This window comes from Loxodonta africana, chromosome 22 (assembly GCF_030014295.1).
Source record: "Loxodonta africana isolate mLoxAfr1 chromosome 22, mLoxAfr1.hap2, whole genome shotgun sequence".
Lineage (NCBI taxonomy): Eukaryota > Metazoa > Chordata > Mammalia > Proboscidea > Elephantidae > Loxodonta > Loxodonta africana.
In genome coordinates, this window is record NC_087363.1 from 25,214,671 (window position 1) to 25,231,554 (window position 16,884).

Sequence of the window (16,884 nt, forward strand, 5' to 3'; positions counted from 1 at the left end):
TGTGTAAACCTTTTCATGAGTTCTTATAGTAACTGTCTCATACAATATTTGTCCTTTTGTGATTGACTTATTTCACTCATCATAATGTCCTCCAGATTCATCCGTGTTATGAGATGCTTCACAGATTCTTGTTCTTTATCATTGCATGATACTCCATTGTGTGTATACATCATAGTTTATCCATTCATCTGTTGACAGGCATCTAGGTTGTTGATATCTTTTTGCTGTTGTGAACAGTGCTGCAGTGAACATGGGTGTGCGTATGTCTATTCATGTGCCAACTCTATTCTCTAGGATATATTCCTGGGAGTGGGATTGCTGGATCATATGGTATTTCTATTTCTAGCTTTCTAAGGAAGCAACATATTGTTTTCCAAAATGGTTGTATCATTTTACATTCCCACTAGCAGTGCATAAGAGTTCCGATCTCCCTGCAGCCTCTCCAACGTTTATTTCCTATTCTTTTGATTCTATCACCTCATTTTTAATCTTCACAAAAACTTTCTAAAGTAGGTAGGCCCTGTTATTCCCATTTTACAGATGACGAACCTGCGGTACAGAATGATTAGTAACTTGCCCCACGTGACACACTAGTGGCAGACCTAGGATGTCTACCCAGATGGTTTGGCCTGTGAGTCTCTGAAGTGAAGGAAGTGTGCTGTAGGCAGAGAAAAGCTTGTGGACAGGCACTGCATGCTTCGGGAACCACTAAAGCAGGAAAAAACATTGCCGTTGAATCGATTCCGACTCATAGTGACTCTATAGGATAGAGTAGAACTGTTCCATAGGGCTTCCAAGGCTGTACATCTTTACCGAAGGAGACTGCCATGCCTTTCTCCTGCGGAGCACCTGGTGGATTCAAATTGCCGCCCTTTCTGTTAACACTGTGCCATCAGGGCTCCTCTTGGGGAACCACTAGCCATTTATTCCTTCTGGAGCATGCTGTATAGGCAGGACAAGGCCGAAGCTGAGAGGAGAAGGTGGGGGGGCGGTCCTAGGGCCAAGTCATGTAAGATCCGTGTACATCTTATAAAGACGTTGGATTTTTAACTTTCTGATGATGAGCTGTGGACGGATTATTAACCAAGGATATATGATCATACCTGTTAGAAGGTTCATTCTTGCTGCATTGGTGCAAGCATTGAAGATTGAGAGCAGAGGGAGAAGACTGAGGGCAGCGGGAGAAGACTGAGGGCAGCGATAAGATGACTGCAGTAGCCTAGGGAGAGAGAGACCTGAGGGGCCACGCTGGGGCCGTAAATCTGGGATGGGTTCTTTTGTGTCTGGCCCCACCCCCACCCCACCCCCCACATTCTAGGGGAGCTTGGGCTGCATTAGAGAGTGATGCTGGGCAATAATTCAGGGGGCAGTGAGGTTTAGGAGCAACAGGGTTAGAAACCTCAGTCGGCAAGCCACCCAATTGTAAAGAAGGTGGTCAAGAGGATAGTTTGGGCACAAGCACAAGGTTGTGTCAGGAATACCCTGGAGTATAGATGGGACCTGAAGCTCTGCGAGCGCCAAGAGTGGGGAGTGTAACTTCTCCATGAGGTTCAAAATTGGAATTTTAAAGGAGTTTTTGGAAGGAGCCTTGGTTTCATACATGAGTAACTTTAGGCCCCAGAAGGCCAGAGAACTTGCCCAGGGTCACATAGCTGGCAAGGGCACATCTTGACCTAGAACCCAGGTCTCCAGCCACTGCACAAAGTGTTCCTCCACCATACACTGGGCCACAGTATGCGTGACAGCACAGGGTGGCCTGGGTGGTAACTGTTGCTTCCTGAGGTAACTTACTCAAGCAGGGGGGAGAGCTTCTCATTGCTAGGGGTCTCTGTTAAGGCCTTGGCACATGTCTAAAGCAAGATTACCTAACAGTGAGTTAAGTTAAAAGGAAATGACAGCCATCTAGTATGTAAGTGCGTAGTGTAAGCTCCGGGCCTTCTTAGTAAATGAGGTACTGTTGTGTACTTCTGCCTCATGAATCTAGAGCGAGCTCTGCTGGGTTGGGGAGGGGGGCGTTGCATGTGTCTGTGTTTGTGAAAAGCAGAGGGAAAAGGAAATACTGGTTTAAATGTCATCATGCTTTCCTCACTGTTGACAGTATAAGAATTTTTGCAGGTGCCCAGGAGATCAAAATAGGAATTGGTCTGATTTGAGAAATCAGACGTGGTAGAGATGACATTCTAGTGATAAAACTAGAACAGTTTGCCTTGGTCGGTGAAATACTGGGTCTTTGAGGGTATTTCAACCAAGACTTCGGGGACTCAACTTAAGCCCCCCGGTTACACCCACGTACACAACCCTACCTGTGGGAAATAGTACTCAGGAAAGGGTTACAACCAGTGTCGTTTCCCAACCCACCCTCTGGTCTCACAGCCCCATGCTGAAAAGGGAGAAGGATTAGCCCATCGAATCAGCCAACTTTTTATTATCTGCAGTGCTTTGGCCCTGCTTGCATCGTGTCATGACAAGGCTGCCATGCCACTTTCCAGAGTACCAGGTTACTCTTACAAAGAGAGCAGTGAGGGCCTAGTTCTCAACAAAGAACGTCTGTCACAGGAGCCTCCAGGAAGCTGCTGTGGGGAAGGAGCAGTCTCTGAGGAGTCCAGGCTTCCCCTCACGTGGCCCTGATTGTATTGCTTCCGTTCTTCTGGGGATTCAGCCAGAGGATGTGCTGTGGACAGTTAGAAACAGACTGATGAAATGTGCCCAGGATTGGAATTTCAGAGATTCCCTTTCCTAGATCCATTTTCTTTTCCCATCTGCCTCTCCCATCCCAGGATTGTTTTTAGGCAGGACAGGCATAATGCTTTAGTAAAAGATCTAAAAAACTTGAGAGAGTGTGAGGGATTTTTCCACTAGGCTAAACCTAATTTTAGCAACCCTTTCCATTTTTCCAGCTTCAGATGCCTGCTGTTATTTAAAAAAAAAAAAAAAAAAAAACAGCTTGTATGTAGGTCAGACTCCCACCATTTTATGCTTTGATACTGCTGTTTTAAAGCCGTCTTGCTCTCACCCTCTCTCTCTTACCTTCCTCCTCTCCCTCTCTACCAGGGAAAGAAATAACCTGAGTATTTGTCTTGTTCTTTGGTGCTTTTGTTTTTAATGGAAACACAGTCAACACACTCACCCTTCATTTTACTTGACAAGGCTTGCTCCTATATATATTAGGCTTGTGTGGGACAGACTTCTTGATCAGCAGGAAGAATTGGTGGGAATGCTCTCAGACATTGTCACCCATTTAAAAGTGGTGAGGCCTATCTATCAGACACCAAAAGAACCACAACGATGCTTAGATTTTAAAAGGCCAGGGCTTGCTTTATAAAAAGTTGATTGTGTCCTCTCCCTAGTCCTCTTCAGCTCTACCCCATTTTAAATTTGATTCTTAGAAATCACCTTTTCCGATGGGAGTGATATTCATTGAAGCATGTTGGTGTAGAGGAAGAGAATGGGTCTCAGGGTCAGACAGACCTGGGTTTGAATCCCAGCTCAGTCTCTTGCTCCTTGTGACCTGAGGTTTAATTTCCTAGTCTCGAAACTGAGACCTTACAATCTCACATCTTCCTAACAACCTGGTAGTTCAGTGAGATAACTTTTCATGTTGCCTGGCAAAATGGCAGGCCCTAAGTCAACAGAATTCCTGTCTCATTTCATGTGTATTCTCTGAAACCACGACTGCCCTAGGTATGCCAGTGCAGTGAGTCGGGTATTGGGTAACAGGTTACCTCTGGACAGTACAGAAGCGCCACTCACTCTTGGACAGCCCCATTGCTTTCCTGAGATGTGTTTGTCTGTGAAGAAGTAGATGATTTCTCCTCTGGTCCTTCTTTTTTTTGCTGCCACTTCTCTCAAGGAACCATTGTCTTTTCATACCCTAAACACTCATACTCTAGTGGCTTTATGGTCCTGTTTGTGACTGGGGGAATAGAGGAACTTGGTTTTTTCAGAGGACTTCAGAATCTATAATAAGAGAAAGGAAAGGTTTTTTCCAGCTACTGGGCTTATAGCCTTGACAAACCCTGGGCTGTCCTCTCTCGGCGTGTTGCCATAAAGATGTAGGGAAATAGGTAAATAGGCCACTGCCACTGAGCAGGTAGCTTTGGAGGTAACACTGCCCGCCTGACAGCAAGAGTCCCATGGGCTCATCCCAGTGCATGATGGTCAGCTGTCACCTCATGGGTCTATGTTGATCTGTCCTGGTGCTCTTTGCCAGATTGTTTCTGGAATGTCTCATTTCTCTGCTGAAACGTACATTCTCAGCTGGTTAGAATTGTTTCTCTTCAGAGCTAGGAGTGGAGTGAATAGTCATTAGTTTGGTGGGAGCAAGGTTTCATCACTTAGTCTCAAGCCTCACCTGGAAAAGGGCTGGACTTCTCTCCAGACCAGACGTTGATACGAAGGGGTGTACAGTGGTTAAAGGCATCATCTTTGAAACGGGAATACCTAGGTCAGTTTTGGATTTACATGCTTTTTGACCTTGGCTGAGTTACTCAATCTTTGTGTACTTCCCTTTCCTCCTCATAGATAACAACAGTGCCTGATTCATAGTGTTGTTATGGGGATTGAATGCTTTAACCATTTGTAAAACTTTTAAGTGTCTAGAATATAGTAGGTATGTATCAATTTCCTGAGGGTGCGATAACAAATTACCCCAAACTTGGAGCTTAAAACAACAGGAATTTATTCTCTTACAATTTTGGAAGCCAGGGAGTCTGATATCCCTCTCAGGGCTCTAGGGAAGGATCTGTTCCTTGCTTCTTCCAGGTCCTGCTGGTGGCTGGTGGTATTCCTTGGCTTGTGGCCACATCTCTTTTTGTTTCATCTTCACATTACTGTCTCCTTTCTGTGACTTCTCCTTCTGTCCCTTAGAAGGACACTTGTTGTCGGATTTAGGACTCACCCATGTAGTCCAGGATCATCTTCTCAGCTCAAGAGCCCTAACTTAATTATACCTACAAAGACTCTCTTGTCAAATATGGCCATGTTCACAGGCTCCAGGGATCAGGACTTAGACTACCTCTCCTTTTGGGGACCACTGTTTAGTCTACTACAAGGTGCTAAAATTAGTAATTGTTAAAAAAATTAATATTTCAGGATGCAGAGTAGTCTCACAGCTAATATAATGAAAAAAAAATGGGACCTGGAATAGAAGAGTGTGCCTGAGTTTTCATCATGCTGACTGTTATATTAAGTCCTTTCACATGAACTGTTCCATTTGAGCACAGAGTGGTGTTGTGGAAAGAGAACTAGATTTATAGTCAGAAGGCTTGGTTTAATTTCTGATTCCCCTTACTAACTGTACGACCATAAAGTAGTCTCTTAGCTTTTCTGAGCTTCTGTTTACTCTCTATAAAATGAGAATATTTGCTTTGCCTCTTACAGGGGTATTAGAAGAGCCAGCAGCATAATATATGTGAAGCGCCTTGTAACTTGTAAAGAACTGTAACAAATAAACGGTTCCCCTGATCCACACAGAGCCCTGTGTAAAGGCGGGCAGATATTTAGCTTCACTCTATTGTTAAGAAGCAGGCTCAGGGCATCTTAAATGACTTTCCGAGAACATTCATCTAGATCGAGGTGAAGCGAAGTGAGATTGCTGCTGCTTGGTTTCCAGACTGATTCATCTGTACTTTGCCCCTTAGGGATATACCAAGTAGCAGCAGACTGGGATCGCCACTGGGTCCACTGATCACCCAAAGGCTTGGCAACCCAGGCGCTGATTGAGATACCAGGATGTAATACCCTCTTCTCACACCTGTGAAAATGAGAAATTATTGGGACTGAACAGTCGTGTGTTAACATCACCTGTGCATTTGATCAGCTACTGGTGTGCTGTTTCTTATTGCTTTCGCCCTTTCCCAGTCCTGGTCCTGGCCTGTTTACTTCATCCGTCTTTGTAAAGGCATGCTTTACTTCTCCATTATTGAGTTTTCTAGAGAGACCGACCTGCAGAGGACTGGCAAAATGTTCTTACTTGCTCAAGGCCTCTGTCCAGGTTAAAATCGGTGGAGGCAGCCTGTAGTTACTGGTAGGCCTGGGCTGCATTACCGGTTCTAGCACATGGCCTTTATGACGATGAGTCCCTTAGTAGTGTTCTTTGGTCTCCAGATTAGAGTTCATTAGGGCTAGGCTTAAAAGGAATGCTCCTCCCTCCAACAACACAAAAATCTCCTGTCACAGCTCCTGGAATACCATTAGAGAACCATTGGTAGAGACTTAGAGAGAAACACTGTCTTGTTTTTAGTAATAGCCTAGCAGGTGATCTAGAGGTAGGAAGGGAGTGACAAAGGGGCCCTCCAAAAGGGAGCTGGGGGAGTACCTCTTAAAAAACCAGGATGCCTCCGAGACAGTTTGGCAGAGGAATGGCCCTCGTTTTTAGAATAGTAAGCCTCTTTGTGTGCCCCGGCCCTCTTAACGTTTGAAATGTTGAGAGCTCTGTCCTCCCTTCACCCCACCTCTCGGTGCTTTCATTACAATGGCAGCCAGTTCTGCATCTCCTGTTGCTGAAGCAAAAGTAGTCCTCCCCTCTTCTTCACTTCACCTCTGCTCTTCACCTCACAGTCCCAGTCAGGTACCGAGCCTGAATGCTTTCTCTGTCTCAGCGTCTCAATGCTGTCCTCAGTTTCCCAGCTCCTGCCGGGTCTCCTCATCCTCCTCACTGCTTGTCTGCAGAAGCTCTTTTTCTCTGCGCTAGGCTCTGACTTCTCTGCATCCCTTCCTAGAGCTTTCCATCATTCAACAAATAAGGTCCAAGCTCCTCTTTTTCTCCAGAGCATTTCACCAAGTCCCCCGTAGCCTTACCACCGTACCTGTACCACCATCACCATCTCGCCAAGCTAATTCAGCCCTCTTTACCAGTTACCTTTGAGTTGTTGATTCCGACTCATGGCAGCCCCACGTGTGCATCACCACCCTTTCAGTTAATAGTCAGATGCTTCCATTTGCACCACCCAGAGACTACAGTCCAGTCTCCTTTGCTTTGAGTTATATCAGACAGACCCAGCATGGACTCACTGGCTCTGTAACTTGGGCCCTTTTGTTTGTTTGCTTGCTTGTTTATCTTTTTGTTTTTTGTTTTAACTTTAAGCCCTTTGTTCTGCAGTGAAATACAGATGGTAATTACTTTATGTAGGTACCTCAGAGAGGTAGTGCAAGTATGAAGATGGTACTTACAAAGCACCTGGCCAGTAAGTGCTCAGTAAGTGGTAATTCTCAGGAATAACAAGCATGACATCCACACAATTTTCTGATTGTTTAACTCAGGCTAGGCCTGTGCTTAGAATAGTCTGCTGTTGTCCTATCCCTAATTCCCCTCCTTTCACTTTATTTAGACATCATCCAAAATCCCAAATCGTTCACAAGGTTTTTCTTGATTGACTAGACGGTAGCAGTTTCTTCAGCTTGCTTCTTCCATGGTTTTCCCTGCCATCCCTTTATATGTACGCATCCTTTGTGTGACTTGGAGTGTACTTCGTGTCCATTTTGTTTTTGTGTCAGCTCTACACTGGTACTCTTCAGCATTGTCTGTATCTGTCCTAGCAGCATGGCACAGGCAAGCAACAGCTTTTACTAATGGTGGCCAGTTGGTCCAAGAGTGGTGGTAGTGTCTACCCAGGAGTGGGTCTAGCACCTGCTCTTGTTTTCTCTGAAGTGATTTGACCAAGCTGTTCTCTAGGAGGTGGGCCTCTGGGGCCCTTCTGCTGGGCACTTGCATGGTTACACTATAGAGTATGGAAAAGTGGGCCAGTGGGCTCCAGACTTGCTCCCCTGTTTATTCTGGTGCATATGTTGACATAGTATGTTTTCTAAAATAGTTCCCTAAAGACAGTGGACCACCAGCTGTGCGCTACCCTCGACTCTTGTTCCTAAGTGAGTTCTTTACATTGACACCCCTACAGCTCAGGGCTCCTCTGAGTCCTGTGTCCAACAGCAGACATTGGAGATAAATGGTTTGAGGTTTGAAGCTTTGTGTGTCTTTCTTAAGATAGGCCTTTTTCTAAACAGCGACAGGAAGAAGTCTTTAGTTATCTTCAATACTGTTCTATGTATTTTAATTGCCAGTTAGCTCTCAGGTGATCTCGTCTCCCAAATTCTCCAGGATTGGACTTCAAGCACTCTTAATTCCAGCTGTCTTGGGACTGAGTCTAGAAACATGTCTTCAGTGTCATACAGTTGACCTTACTTAAGTCCCTAGATTAAAAAAGAAACCACATAGATTCTCTCTCTTTATTCTGTAGAGTATATAATTGCCCTTTTATGAAAGAGCTTCTTCTTTGCTTTGTACCCTTTAAACTATTCTTAGTTTAGAACCAAGCCCAGCAGCCAAACCACTAGGTTTAAGACCTAATTAAATATCCACCATCATATCTAAAGCTGTAGTCTGGCAAACTCCAGTCCACAGGCCAAATGATGTGGCCTCCGGCCCCCAAGCTAAGAATGTTCTCTACATATTTAAATGGTTGGGGGGGGGGTGTCAAAAGAATTATTTTTTATGTTATGTGAAAATTTTGTGAAATTCACATTTCCGTATCTATAAATAAAGATTTATTGGAACACAGCCATGCCCATTTGTTGTTTTGTCTCTGACTGCTTTCATGCTACAGCAGCAAAGTTGAATAGTTGCAACAGAGACCACATGACCCACAGAGTCTAAAATATTTACTCTCTGGCTCTTTGCAGAAAAGATTTAGTGAACCCTGCTCTAAAGGCTCAGTATGAAACTGAACACAGAAGAAGGTATCTTCCTGTTCTTTTCCCTAGGGTCTCCTATCATTAATATCAAATGATGGGAGGAGACGACCGTGTTGTCTGTCTTCTTTTTCTACTCTTACCTTCTTCCATCCTGTGGTTCCCTGGGGCCAGCGCTTCACGGTGGGGTTAGATGAACGAGATTTTTTTGTGAACACGTCTTGGGGATTCATATTAGAATCCCTTTTTAAGGGTGATTTCACAGTCTTGATCGATACCCTTCAAGACTAAGCCAGTGTGTGAAGCTCAGCTCTTGACCAGGGGAGTTGTAGTCCTTGTACTGTGGACCAACTTGCTGTTAAAGTCCTCCTTCCGTCCCCTCTGGCCTGGGTCTGCATTTCCTGTCCCCAAGAGGACATGTACCATCCACTGCTCACCCAGAGGAACCAGAGTAAATGCTTCCTGTTGGAGAGGCTTTCTCTGTAATTGCTTCTTAACAGCTACCCGTTTATGCCAGGGTTTACGGTAGTCAGTCATTCCACAGGCCTGTCCCCATTCACTCCCTCAAAAGAGGTTGGACATACAGTTTACTACAGATTATTGTTCTATTGACATTTCAGATCCTTTGTAGGCTTAGGCATGTTGGTTTGTATTTAGCCGTCTTGGGCATTCAGTTAATCCCTTTCCTAGTATGCTTGTCATAGTACTTTAAATCTTTCTCCACAGGTCAGATACCAGGTTCCATGATGCCTGGGCAGCCCATGTCAGGCCGCATGATTTCCACCATTGCAGCCAACATCCACCCCTCTGGAAGTGGCCCTACACCTCCTGGTATGCCTCCAATGCCAGGAAGCATCTTAGGACCACGGGTGCCCCTCACAGCACCTAATGGCATGTGTAAGTAGCACAGTAGGGCAACATATTACCTCAGATCCATCAGGGAAGGGCTTTAGACAAGGGAAGAAGTCTTTTTTTTCTCTACCTGACTTTGCATCTAACCCAGCCTGCTAACTTTCCGTGGTTTGGGAGATCTGTGGACAGTGCAGCCAATGACAGTGGGTTTCCGAAGACTGGTTTTTGGTCAGTGCTCTTTAGCATTCCTGATGAGCAGGTACACAGGTGGAGAAGGCTCAGTACTTCAGTCAGGCTTGTGTACCACAGCCTTCATAGCATGCACTCTCCTGAGCACCCGAGGTATGTGGAGAAGTCGAAAAGACATTTCTCCCTCGTTGCTCTGTAGCCTGTCCAGTTTCAATCTTGGTAGACATACTGGTTATTTTCCCTACAGGAGCCTTTTGTGGATACAGAGTTCAAAAGTAGTGAACGTAAAGACAAGAATAGGAACTGGTTAAGGGCTGGGATAACAAATAAGTTTCGTATAGCCATGGCTCTCCAGTAGTAGGCAAGCCGCCATGGGTGAGTTGTGTTCTCTTTTCAGGCCTCAGTTTCCTCCACTGTAAGGTGACATATGAGAGAGATGAGATCAGTGGACTGCGAAATGCTTCGAAGAGCCTTAGCAGTTTGGTAGAAACCTCCTGGGTATGGGGTTGGGTGGATTGACCAGTGAGCAAGGCCACACTTAAATTATTTGTTTCATATGCTTTCATTTCTGGCAAAAGAGACATTTTAAAAACTCTGCCTTAAATAATCTCTGGGGTTCCTTTGTATGCTAAAGCAGCTAAAGTTGAAATAGTAAAGAGCCCAAGACACTCAGACTAATTGTTCCCTTCAGGACCTGACCTAGTTTTGGCCAGAAATCCAAGGACTACAGTTTAGGAGTCCTGGGGCCTTCTAGAATGTTCAACTTGTCGGCAGCTGCCTCAGGTGAAGCTCTCTGGCCCTGGTGGAAACAGTCAGCAAGAAGTTATTGATAATCTGTTTTGTGGTCAGCTAGACTAGGCACTGTGGGAGAAAGAAAAATAAGAAGACATAAAACTTGCCTAGGCAGGACCTTTTATTTAACTGAAGAGATAAAATTAACAGAACTGTTAAAATACAATAAAATCCAATAAGTTCTGAAAAAGTGTGGCGTGATTCCTGGAAGGGGTGGGTCTTGAAGGTGGTGAGACAGACTCAGACACCTCCTACTCCCGCAACCACTAGGGCTAGGTCACGTACCATGAGCAGTGGCCCGGAGATTTGGACCTGCCCCACACAGACCACAGCAGCAAGATGCCTCGCAGAGTACCTGCCACAAAGGAAATCATCTCCTCTGTCAGCTGTCTCAGAATGGGCTCTTTCCTTAGCCCCCTTTATTTCCAGCAATGACCAGTTCGTCTTGAATATGTTTGCAGATCCTCCACCACAGCAGCCGCCGCCGCCACCACCCACAGATGGGGTTCCTCCACCTCCTGCTCCCGGCCCACCAGCCTCAGCTGCTCCCTAGCCTGGAAGATGAAGGGAATGTCCATGCCCAGCGCCACCAGCTGGAGTGGGGATGACAAGACTTGTGCTCCTCAGCTCCCACGGGTTTCTTCAGGATTTTTCTTCTCGCAGCCCCAAGCACGTGTCCCGTGTCTCCTCATCCCTTCTCCCTGAGCCCCTTCTGTGCCCCGACACCTCTTGTATCAGGCCCTCAGCCAGCTCTCAAGGAGAAGCCTGTGGTGACAGTGTGCCCTAGTCATCCTAAAAGTAACCGGTGTCTCCTCTGTCCTGGTGTGGGGGGTAGGTTGCCAGTTTTATCTATAGGTCCTGTCAACATTAGTACGCTATATCTATGATTTTTGCTCTTCTGCAGTTTTTTCCTTTGTCTTTTGCTTCTGTTGATAATGCTTTTTATAATCATTATCTTTTTTTTTTTTTTTCCTGTTACTATTTTAAAAGAGAGCATTCTAAGTTAATAGGAACCAAAAAAATGGTGATGGGCAGGGGATAGCCACAGAGGACAAATTTTAAGGCATTATAAGTGACCTTATTTTTGCTTATCTGAGCTAAGAACGGTGCTGATGGTGAAGTCTCCTGCACCAAAATTATTAAGAGATGGGGAAGAGGGACCCCACTGATTCTATTCCCTGGTGAGGATCTCCACCCTGCTGGCAGAACATATTACTTTAACAAGTAAGTGGCGGGGGAGAGCACAAACGTTAGAAAAAACCCACTCTTTCCCCAGGCCTGCTGGGTCTGGTTTTCTATGCAGATGATTTGTCAGGCTGGGGATGGGTCTTTTGTTTTTCTGAGGGCAGTGTGAATTTTGAGGGTTGGAGCTTGGGGAAAGGTACGCCTTAGTCCCTTAGCCTTGCTATGAAAGGTTTAGGGGTCTGGGTCAAATGGATACCCAGTGAATCTAGCCTGTTATTCACTGCTTGGTATGCATTCTGTTTTCTCCCTCTTTTAAAAAAAAAAAAAAAAGTAGATAGTGCTAACCATTTTAGCTTATGGAACTTGGTTAGGATAGGATGGCTGGGGGTGCAAGTCCCCAAACTACCTCTTGCAGTAGCCAGGGTGAGTGAAGCGGTACTTTAGGTTTGGGATGGGATTGGAGAAGTGGGGCAGGACCAACGGCCTCTCATACCTTGTCCTTTCCCTTACTGAGCTCTCACATTCCATCTATCAGAGGGTTGTCAGGGAGATGCTGGGGGAACCAAGGAGCTCACCTGGCAGTCAGAGCATCATGCTTGGAGATTTGGGGCGCTCAGGCTGGGAAGGAATGCCATTCCAGAGGAAGAGCCGCAAACTGCCTTAAATTGAGCCCATTTCTAGCCCTGTCGCTGAGTGACTTGAGAGTTCTTGGTATTCTCCTCTCGTCCTTCCTTCTTCTCTCCTCCTCTTCTCCCATGGGTGGGGAAAGGGTGTTTTTGGTAGAGCTGGGTTTCCAAAGCACCTGGCATATTCACTTCACATCTCAAGTGGCGATTTCATTATTTAGAATGCAATATGGAACATCTTTTGGATAACTTTTTCTATATATTCTATAAAGCTTTACATGTAAGAGGGTGTAGGGAGGTGTTTCTAAAACACCTTAGAACTTTTTTCCTTAATATCAGAAAGCAAAAAAAAAAAAGCAAAACCACAATTGAGATTTGCCTTTCAAACCCTCAGGTGTTACCTCTAACCAGGTAGTCCTGGTCACCATCAGAGTACTGGAACCGAGGAGACCTTGTTCCTTTTATGTGTTTGTTCTGGACTCTTGGAGTGGACATGAGCTGGTTCCTACTGGAGTTTAGTTCCAATACATTTGCCTCCAGAGAGACCCCAGTGCCTTTTGAGAATGGCCAGGGGTTTCCCTACTTCCTGCCAGTCTTGCCCAAAGGAAACTCATTCCAAATACTTACCTTTTCCCCTGGGGTCCTAGAAGGAAAATGGAATTCTGGTTCATAGTGTGGTCCCTTGTAACCTCAGGTTTTAATGTGATCATTTCAAATTTAAAAGATCCAGGTGGAAATATTTTTACATGTTGGTAATCTACAGAATATCTGAATTCTTAACACTGTTATGTTTTGGTATAAGTGGTGACTTTTTTTTTTTTCCCATGTCTATGATCTAGTTTCATTCCTAAAATAGAGCCACCCAATTTTGTGAGGAGGGGGGAATTACATGTGGTTTTTGTACGAATGTGTGTTCCCAGTGTGTTGTTATTTTAGAAGAATGAGGGGAAAGGATTTTGGGACATGAAAGAAATGGATCAAGAAGGCTGATCTCCTTTTTCAGTGAATAAATGGAACACCATTTCTGAATTCTGTTCCCATTCTCTGCATTCATATACCAGTTTCTTCATGTGTCCTATGAAGAACCTACATATTCAGCCCCACCTGGGTTTGGTCATCAGTTAAAATTTACTGACCCAGGACTTCCTTTGTGATGCTTAAGGAAAATAGGGTTGGGAATGTGCCTTACCCACTGTTTGTTTCTGTGGGCATCGTGAAGAAGGATGAGTGGAAGTCTTTCAGGAAGGGTGGGTAATATTCCTGTTCCTCCAAGGGAGGAATAGGTTCACTTGGTAAGCTGGAGAATGCTTGTCAGGATTCATTGCAGACAGCCCAAGTTGGAGGACAGAAGATCCCATAAACCATGACATATTCCAGAGAGAGTGCTTGAGCAGCTACCAGTGTAAACCCTGTGCAGGAAACAGAAGCCATTGCCATCAAGATGCTTGTGAACCCAGTGAGGCAAAAGAAGCTGTTCTAGTATCTGTAGTGAGATAAAATGCCCACCCAGCTCCTCACAGAAGTGTTCCAGGTTGAGCTTTGCCTTCTGACCTGTTGCAGCTCCTTCCTTCCTGTAGTAAAGCGAGCTAGAGCTAGCTGGTCTCACAGGATTCCTCTCCTTTTCTAAAGGTGAGGAGGAGGGTTAATCCTTGATGGAAGCTAAGTAAAGGCTGGTTGATAAATTTGAGTGAGAAATTATTTTTTGAGGTTCCCAGGTTCTTCCTGTTGGGTAATTCCACCATATGGGATTAAGAACAGTAGTTTTCAAACTTCAGTATGGACCACGATCACTGCAGGCTTGTTAACAAACGAGCTGCTGGGCTCTACCCTCATAGCTTCTGATTCAGAATAGGTCTGGAGTGAGTACTGAGAATTTGCCTTTGAAGCAAGTTCCCAGGGGATACTGATCCCTACCATTTGAGAAGTACAGACTGAGAAAGTTATTTGGTAAGCAGTCTTAGTGCAAGATCTCTGCAGCGCCTTGTAACTCATTCTTTGAGACCATTTGTTCAATAAGCATTTGAGGGCTTGCTGTGTGCCAGGCATTGAACCTTGCATACAGTGAAGTCATCTTTCTGAATAAGGTAAGCAGGGTCCCTAGGGCACTTACATTCTAGTGGGGTGGAGGGTGGGGTCTAGACCATGAATAGTTAATAAATATTTTAGATAGTGTTAAGGATTGTTAAAAACAATGTAATCAAGAGTTTTCTGGGGACAACCTTGAGGGGGGATAAGGTGTATAGTCTGAATCGGATGGTCTTCTGTGATATCTGTCCTGTTGGGTATGATAACTAGAGGGTTTTCCAGGAAAACTTCCATCCGAATAACCCAGAATATCTTCTGGACACAATATGCTTGAGAGGTTGTCTTTCTGAAAACCTCTCTGCCTGTGACTGATCGTTTTAAAGCCCCTGCTTTATAATTTGGAAGAACATAGCCCTTTTTAGCTGCTTGTGTCAAAAGGGGACTTCCTCTTGGCAACAGTGTAAAAGCACCTTAATTCTCTGTTAATGGATTATTCCCCATTTAAGGAAGTCGTCTTTCAGAATGGGATGGAAAGGTGTATCACTGAAGGAAATGCTGCCCTCCTTCAATCCCAGTACCTTAGAGGAATTCCTACTCACAGCGACACTATAGGACAGAGTAGAACTGCCCCATAGGGCTTCCTAGGCTGTAATCCTGGCTGGTGGGTTTGAACCACGCCAGCCTTTCAGTTAGCAGCCAACCATTTAAACACTGCATGACCAGGGCTCCTTGTACCTTTGAGGCTAGCCCTGAGTATTGAATCTCCTTGCAATCACCTTGTGCTGCAGCTTGTTTTCAGGCATATCACCAGTGCCTACCACCTTTGCTTCTGAACTCTTTGGTGACAGAGCTGAGACAACAGTGCCATACACAAAGGGTGACTATAGGAAGAGATGAAAGTTCTATAAATTTCAACCTATACAGAGGTTTCAAAACAAACTATAGCTAGTTCCCTCTAGGTCCCCCAGCCCTGTCCCAAGAGAGGAGAGTGAAGTTTGGTGCCTCTCTGCTCTTGCCTTGCAGAACTGAAACCATCTTTATTCCCCACTGCTCCAGAGACCTTTCCAGGCCCTTCCAACCCCATGCTGAGAGCTACTAGATGACTGATTTTAGTAGTGACCTCACCCTTCAGGGGAGACCCTGCCACCCACCCTTAGGATACAGCTTTTGCATGCCTTAGCAAAACAGCCATGCCTTAATAAAGTATGGTGACCATCACCTTCGGACCACTGAGAAAAGAAAATGTCTCCTGGTGCTCTGTGACAAATCACCATCTAAGGGCTTATGAGGGTCCAGGAAGGGACTAGGAAGGAGCAGTCTCTTGCACAGTATTACCCCTTTGTATAGGCTGATTTCTGTGCCCGGTTTAACCCGGACAGTGATGGGTCCCCCATGACTGACTGAATGCCTGTGGCATTCCTTGCTCTGGTAAGCTTATTCTGCTGTCTCTTCCTTTGAAGGATGTTAGCTACAGGGTCCCCGAGAAGCATTTAGAGAGGCCACCTGCTGAGGCAAATCTCTTCTGCAGACAAGCCTAGCTGCTACAAATCTTGGGTTGTCTGATGCTATGTGGCTTCCTCCCAACTGACTTGGCCTTGGGGTAATGACATTCCAGAGGCCTTTCCAATCTGGTGGCACACTCAAACTGCCTGGACAAGATGACCACCTCTAGATTATGATGTCCTTTGCTGAGCTGACAGCACTTGCTCAATTGAGAATCCAGAGTCCCAGAAACGAGGTGGTGGTCAGCACAGAGAACTCAAGCCCCTGACTTATGGCCCTTTCCTCCTTCCTGGGAATGGTCCAAGGAGATTCATTCCCTGCAGCCCAGAACCATGCATCTCTGCCAGCACCCTGGCAGGACAGAGGCCATGCTAGCTGTCCCTTTCCGACTCTTGCTCCTGAGTCTATACCCATCTCCAGTATTTCCTATTAAGGAGATCGCAGCATTAATTTAAACGTCTGGGTGAGCATTGAAGCATGTGGAGGAGGTAGTGGCGTAGTGGTTAAAGCAGGGTGCTAACCAAAAGCTTTGCAGTTTGAATCCACCAGATACTCCTTGGAAACCCTATGGGGCAGTTTTACTGTGTCTTGTTGGGTTGCTATGAGTCAGAATAGAGTCAACAGCAGCGGGTTTGGTTTTTGGAGGAAGTAGGGCTTCCATTCTGCCAAGTGGGGCCTTAGGTCTGCATCCTGATTCCCTTTCTGAGTTTCAAAAGCAGGAATAAAAAGCCTCTGCATTAAAATGAAAGAATTTGGAATCGGGATCTTAGTTCCAAGTACTGGCCTTAACACTTCACTAGCATGATCTTGGACAAAGTTGTTAATTCTCTTAGTATCACTTTGCAGATGTTTAAAACGGGACCAATAAGACTCAATAGTATAGTTGTGAAGAGTAAGGCAAATTAGAGTATTAGGAAAACTGAAAACTCATTAAAGTGTTAGTAGTTAATACTGAGGAATTCTGAGAACTTAAAGCTGGGAGCTGTGTTGCTTCCTGTCCAGACCACACTGCACCCAGCCATGGCAA

At 45.3% G+C, this 16,884-nt stretch overlaps 1 protein-coding gene across 3 annotated transcripts in view; it reads left to right on the forward strand.

Moving 5' to 3' along the window:
- SMARCC1 (SWI/SNF related, matrix associated, actin dependent regulator of chromatin subfamily c member 1) overlaps positions 1–13,358 on the forward strand; it is a 173,113-nt gene extending 159,755 nt beyond the window's left edge. For all 3 annotated transcript variants that reach the window (XM_023547771.2, XM_023547772.2, XM_003409685.4), the window contains exons 27-28: positions 9,412–9,582; positions 10,980–13,358. In XM_023547771.2, coding sequence (XP_023403539.1) covers positions 9,412–9,582; positions 10,980–11,071 — 263 coding nt within the window. In that variant the 3' untranslated portion in view covers positions 11,072–13,358. The remainder of the gene's footprint in view (positions 1–9,411; positions 9,583–10,979) is intronic.
- The last annotated feature ends 3,526 nt before the right edge of the window (positions 13,359–16,884 follow it).